At 43.1% G+C, this 6,540-nt stretch overlaps 1 protein-coding gene across 1 annotated transcript; it reads left to right on the top strand.

Moving 5' to 3' along the window:
• The first annotated feature begins 3,347 nt into the window (after window positions 1-3,347).
• Window positions 3,348-6,540, top strand: LOC126786119 (uncharacterized). The gene is made up of 8 exons (XM_050511836.1): window positions 3,348-3,617; window positions 3,747-3,896; window positions 4,005-4,139; window positions 4,271-4,336; window positions 4,703-4,756; window positions 4,899-5,006; window positions 5,876-5,957; window positions 6,061-6,540. The coding sequence occupies exons 1-8, from the start codon at window positions 3,420-3,422 to the stop codon at window positions 6,315-6,317; spliced, it is 1,050 nt and encodes a 349-aa protein (XP_050367793.1). The 5' UTR covers window positions 3,348-3,419; the 3' UTR covers window positions 6,318-6,540.

The raw sequence follows: 6,540 nt of genomic DNA on the forward strand, positions 1-6,540 counted from the left end.
TGATTGCCCAGTAAGCACCTAAGCAATATAAGGGGACCGGGGACGGATAGTGTCACGAGCTACACAAATGGTTGTGTCATCGTGACACTTCCTAGTGGTTCAGACAAGCTGACCCGGTTATGTTTAGGGAGCTTGTCGCTAGTCGGATACTTAACGTCGAAGAAGAGAGTAGACCGCCTTACAATATTCGGGGTCTAGAGCCGATCCCCTGATGAGCCAAAGACAGGGTGAAACTAGTGCATTTGTACCGTTGGATAAGGTTGGCTCCATGGGGATGAAGTGCTGCATGGACCAAGTGTGGCAGCCAAATGGCTAGGTCAGTGACAAGTGGTATCAGAGCCATCCCGGCATCGCTGTCGTTGTATTACCAAGTGCTCACACGTGTCGTTGTGTCCCTAAGATACGGGGGCTCCGCTGGGGAGTCGAGTAAGCAGGGTGCCTCCAAAGGGAGGACCAGACGAGGGTCCATGGCAAAGTCTAGGACGAGAGATCTGGCGCGAAGCTTTGTTGGGCTATCTTTGGGAACTCATTTCGTCTCTCAGGCATTGTGGGCTTACGAGGGTTACGTGTGCCATAGTGGGGATGCCGTGTACGATGACGTACACTTGTTTGGTAGGGGAGGATGTCACGTCCCTTTTTTGGGAGTGTCTATCATGGGCGTCGCTGATTATATGAGCTTTATGCATATGTGGGATTGCTTTATGATCAGGTGTGTGGGAGATATATGGCTGCCCCTTCCTAGGGGTTCAGAGGAAGGGGTTCAGACAAGTCGACCCGGTTAAGTTTGGGGAACTTTTCGCTAGTCGGGGAGTTAACGTCGAAGAAAGGAGTATGCCGCCCTACACACTGGTCGAGATCTGGAGCCGATCCCCCGATAAGCCCAAGGCATGGCGAAACCAGTGTATTGCCCCGTTGGATAAGGCTAGCTCCATGAGGATGGAGAAATGGACCAAGTGTGACAGCCAAATGACTAGGTATGTGCCAAGTGATATCAGAGCACCGGATAGTCGATTCGTGGTGAATGACTTTCCAGTGTGGAACGTTTACTTGATTCAAAGTGATACCAATTGGACAACGATGAAGACAACTATGGCAGGCTTGATAGTGTGTGCGATTGCATTGTCCAAACAAGCTTATGAAGTTAGAAAATGGCCGAGAGCAGGCCAAGAGTTGAGAAACGAGTAAGCTAGAACAAGGAAGGATAAGGCAAGTGCCTTGTATGAAAGAGTTGACGCTTGTGGAGGACTAGGTGAATTGTCCAATGAATAGTTAAAGGAGCTTATCCATTGGACCTTATCCTTGAGATCATAAGCAGTCAAGAGTTGGCCCACTTCTCAAGGGGAGTCATGAATTGTTATCATCCTTGAGACTGTAAGCAGCCTAGAGCATGCCCATTTCTCGCAGGATCCTTGAGATTGTAAGCCGTCAAGAGAGAGCGCATTTCTAAGGAAGCTCTTAGCAGCGCTCCATTGATGTTCGAATTCATGAAGCCAAAGAGATAACATGAGTTGTCAGCGATCAAGCCAAGAGTGGGCAGACAAGAGATTGTAGATGAGGGTTCTAGCGAGCTCCTATATGACTAGGTTGGGTCAATCAAGTGAGATGAAAGGCCAAATGGGGTCAAGGAAGATCAAGGGGCCATGGTGGCCAGGAATATGGGAACTTAAAGGACTCAAAAGAGTGTGAGTCAATTGAAATCAAGAGGCCGCGGTGGCCAAGTATGAGAAGAGCCAAGATGGCAAGAGGGAATTCAATGGAAGTGGGCAGTGCCGACTGTCAAATAGAATGAGCGATAGGTGTATGTCACAGTGGGTGACTTTACCTAATTGTGCACTTGAGAAAAACACACGCAATGTAAGAGGACGAGCGATATGTCTTATGGGGGACGAGCTCGTGTAACGTTTTATGGGGGACGCTCTTCTGTCTAAGTTGTGGGAGTATCAGGTGCTCATTTGTGAGTGAAGGTTGGGAAGACAAAGTTGATGGCACTATCCATATTGAGCTTTAAGAGAGTGAAGCAAGGGGAAAAATGGGGGAGAACCCCAAGTGCTATGAGAGAAGTAGCGAATGAGAAGCGAACACTACCAAGCAAGAGGCCAAGAAGGGAAATGGATTAAGCAAGGCAGACTAGCCCACATATGGCGATCGCGAGAGTACCGGGTGGTCATGCCACACCAGAGTTAGTCCCAAGGTGGGACAAGTGGAGAATGAAAAAGGGACTCAAGATAGATGCGCGTGTGCAGAGGGTCCAAAACTTACATGATAGTGGGAAGACTTCCAAGAAGACAACTGCGGGTGTGTTGGATGTCTTGCCTTGATGATGTTGGAAGTCCCAAGTGAGGACAAGTAAGCACAAGCGAGGAGCTTAAGAAGCAAAGTTATGAATGCTATCAAGGAAGCCATCATAATCAGTAGAACAATGAGAAAGGCAGGCGAGGGTGGAATGCTAAACACTACATGGCTAATGCAAAAGTGATTGTTGAAGTTGTTGTCTCTGGCCAAGTTCACATATGGGCGCAAGTAGGCGGTGAAGACATTGTCATTTGCCAAGTTCATGAGTGGGTGCGAGAAGATTGTGACAAGTCATGCACTAGCCAAGTTGATAGGTGGGCGCGAGAAGGTTGTCAGGAGATGTGATTCCAAGGTTGGTGGGACAACATTAATCGAATGAAGTATGATATTATGCAAGCCTATAGAGCAGCGGGAAGCGGACAATAGTTGCATGTCAATGAAGGGCATTGATATTAAGTTTGGGAGGATGTCACGTGCTGCACTCAAGGTTAGTGCAGACGTATGTCAATGAAGGGCATTGACATTGTAAGTGGTGGAGGGTGTCACGAGCTGCACAAATGGTTGTGTCATCGTGACACTTCCTATGGGTTCAAACAAGCCGACCCAGTTAAGTTTGAGGAACTTTTCGTTAGTCGGGGACTTAACGTCAATTCGTCAAAGAAGAGAGTAGGCTACCCTACACACTAGTCGGGGTCTGAAGCCGATCCTCTAATGAGCCATAGGCAAGGCGAAACCAATGCATTGCCCTGCTGGATAAGGCTGGCTCTAAGGGAATGGAGCACCTCATGAACCAAGTGTGGCAGCTAAATAGCTAGATCCATGTCACATAGCAGATGTTAGGCGGCTTGTAATGATAATTTATCTTTTTACATAAATGATAATTTACCTTTCAAAAATAAATGATAATTTGTCTTTAAAAAGAAACTAACGTAACAATGACCACAGTAGAAGCAAAACCCGATAAGGTAAATAAATCGACGTGAAAGTTACATTTATTTATAGATAAATAGACAAACAGCTCCCTCTTCAAAACCCCTAAACCCGATTTCCCGATTCTCCAAAATCCTTAATCCCCTTTTCTCCAGTTCCCGCCCATTCCCCTTTCCGCCTTCTGAAGACCAGCAGCCATGGGAGAGCGTAAGGTCCTCAACAAGTACTACCCGCCGGACTTCGACCCCTCCAAGCTTCCCCGAGTCCGGCGACCCAAGAACCAGCAAATCAAAGTCCGTATGATGCTTCCGATGAGCATCAGATGCAACACCTGCGGCAACTACATCTACAAAGGCACCAAATTTAACTCCCGTAAAGAAGACGTCGTCGGCGAGGTACGTGAATCCCTTAGGGTTTCAGATTTCCCAGCGCAGTTGATTTTAGGGTTTCCTCAATCTTAGGGTTTATTATTGTCCAGCGTTGCGGTTTGGACTTGATTACTAATGTTGATGAATGTTTTGCAGACGTATTTGGGGATTCAAATCTTTAGATTCTACTTCAAGTGCACCAAGTGCTCGGCGGAGCTGGCGATGAAGACGGACCCGCAGAACTCGGACTACGTAGTGGAGGCCGGGGCTACGCGTAATTTCGAGCCGTGGCGTAATGAGGACGAGGTAAAGGAAGGAGGCATTGTGCTTATAAGTTGTGGTTTTATGTTTTCCGAGTTTGTTTTGCAGTTGTGTACAGCTTTGTATGACTATTATGTGTATGTGTTGTTTTAGGTAGCGGATAAGGAGAAGCAGAAGAGGGAGTCCGAAGAAATGGGAGATGCCATGAAGTCTTTGGAGAACCGAACCTTGGATTCAAAAAGGGAGATGGATATTCTTGCTGCTTTGGATGAGATGAAGTCCATGAAGGTATGTGCCTTACCTAATTCTGATGACTTTTGACCTTAGTTATCATATAATTAATGTAGTCGTTGCGATTGATTTTTGTTAGCTGCCATTATCTTTTAATTCTAACACATTGTATTTTTCTTTGCTTTCAGTCAAGGCATGCAACTGTGAGTGTGGATGAGATGTTGCAGGCTTTGCAACATACAGTGGAAAACAAGGTAGGAATATGTCTGCATTTTTATATAGTCCAGTTGAAACCAAATAGACATGAGCACACACACTGATGTATGCATCCATTGTCGTGCATTTTATCCATGTATGTTGTTACTTGTCTAGTCCTTTTATAACAGCAGCATATGAACTTGCTATGATTATAGAATAGAGACATTGTGTTAGGGAATCTACAGAGACTGAGTCTGATAAACCGATCCAACCAACATGATGTAACTCAGTCTTTTAAACAAAGCACATCCAACTAGGGAAGCTTGTATAGAAGCGAACAGCTATATATCCTATGTACAACTGTTGGTACCTGTTTGATCCTGGTTTGTGAGTACTAAGTACTAACCCCGTTTTGCTGACAGGAGAAAAGGCTGGAAGAGGAGGATGAAGCCGTCTTAAAATCGATCGTATTCCATGTAAGTACTTACATGCTCTCTTATTCAATGTGTCTTTTTGACTTAACTCATAGATAAAATCTAGAGTCGTCTTTGTTTACTTTCCCTATTCTTTTTTGCGGGATGTTTGTTTCTGATATGACTTTCTTTTTTCACTGCACAGAACTCAAAAGATTATGTTAGAAGGATTCATGATGATGATTTAGATGATGATGAAGATTTATTGGAGCCTTTAAGTGGCAACGGTGAATCGTCCAGTCATCTGTCAAAGGTATGACATTTGTTCTGTGATAGGTGTATATACACCTTTGCCTATATAAGTTCTATGTGATGAACTTGCATACACCTTTGCCTAGATAAGTTCTAGATTTATCCAGCTCTACTTTCTTAGATGTCTAATGATATATTCTTTTTCTTTTTGTCAAATCTTTACACGATAGTGCCCCCATGCAGTGTGTGTAGGATTCAACTTTTAATCTTCTAGATATAGTACTTGTTTCTTTTATACGGGGTTCATTGCCTTGTGTTGTAGTTGTATATTTCCGGTCATCATCAAAATCTGCTTTTAATTTTTACAAGGATTAAAGGATATGTTCTATGGTTGTCGCTTTCTCCGCGTAGTTTGAACTTAGTTAGAAATCTGCACTCCATGCACTTTTGTAGTTTGTATGATACTTATTGGTTTCTATAATGAGATCGCATTCTCATCTAAGACATCACTGAACTTTGTAACTTTGTTGATGCCAAATCTTGTGGTATATACTAGTGAGTGTATGTATGGTGATCAATGTTCTCGAGTTTAAGGAGAAGGATAAGAATGGGAAGATTGGAGAGCTGTGGGGATGAAAATGAAAATTTTTACTTATAAATGCTAGAAAGTTGATGAATTTTCTGCCATATCTATACAGATTGGTAAAATGGTGTGTTCATATAAACCTCTCTTTCTAACCCCAAGCAATGATCTTATGGACCCATGATCTAACTAGTATCCATCTGCATCTAAAACTCAGCTTTCTGTTAATTTTTTTCCTCTGCTAGGTCTTAACTTGGTAACAAAATCATTGATAGATCCAGCATGATATCCATATTTCTGTGATGGACGGGACATAGTTTTCTAATGAATATAATTTTGCTGTGCAGAGACAAAAGCTTACTCAAGATAATAGCAAACCGACAGATTCATTGATGAAAACCAGTATTTTTGATAGCTCGAGCAGCAGAGGTATGTCAGACACATCAACTGTTTATTTATTAAACTATTTGTCTTTTAATATGCTTTTCATGTGGCAATACTGAACATGTATTTTTCTTTTGGTTATTGACAGGGAAACAGAATGGTTCCGAAGATTCTAAAATCATTTTCAAGTCTCCAACTGTTAGGCTGTCTGTAATTAAGAAACCAGTGGCGGCTAAAGTTAACAATTTGGCAATCGTAGAAGAGGGGAAACAAGTTGGTGAGGAGTCTAAGAATTTGACTGGACCAGATGAGAAAGAACATAACAGCGAGAATAATACCAACAGTGGGAGCAATGTATTACAATCGCTGTGCCAAAACTACGACAGTGATGATAGTGATGAGTAGATTGTGAATGTCATGTTACACAATACTGAATTGGCGAATGTCTGCAGACAAGACTTACTTCCACAGACGAAAGATAATTGAATCATAGGCTTCTGTGTGCTCTGATTGTTCACAATAAGACCGGTGGATCTTATTGTTATCAAACAGTGTCAAGTGTGTTTGCCTTCTGGTAATTCAGAATCAATTGCAACGTATGTGATTAAGAAAAACCAGTTTTGGCTTT

The sequence above is a fragment of the Argentina anserina genome, chromosome 3 (genome assembly GCF_933775445.1).
Source record: "Argentina anserina chromosome 3, drPotAnse1.1, whole genome shotgun sequence".
Lineage (NCBI taxonomy): Eukaryota > Viridiplantae > Streptophyta > Magnoliopsida > Rosales > Rosaceae > Argentina > Argentina anserina.

Excerpts from the sequence above, each read along its gene's own strand:
- LOC126786119 (XM_050511836.1), top strand. The coding sequence starts at position 3,420 with ATGGGAGAGCGTAAGGTCCTCAACAAGTACTACCCGCCGGACTTCGAC. Across the intron at positions 4,337-4,702 it reads AACATACAGTGGAAAACAAG|GAGAAAAGGCTGGAAGAGGA; the intron begins GTAGGAATATGT and ends TTTTGCTGACAG. Across the intron at positions 5,958-6,060 it reads TGATAGCTCGAGCAGCAGAG|GGAAACAGAATGGTTCCGAA; the intron begins GTATGTCAGACA and ends GGTTATTGACAG.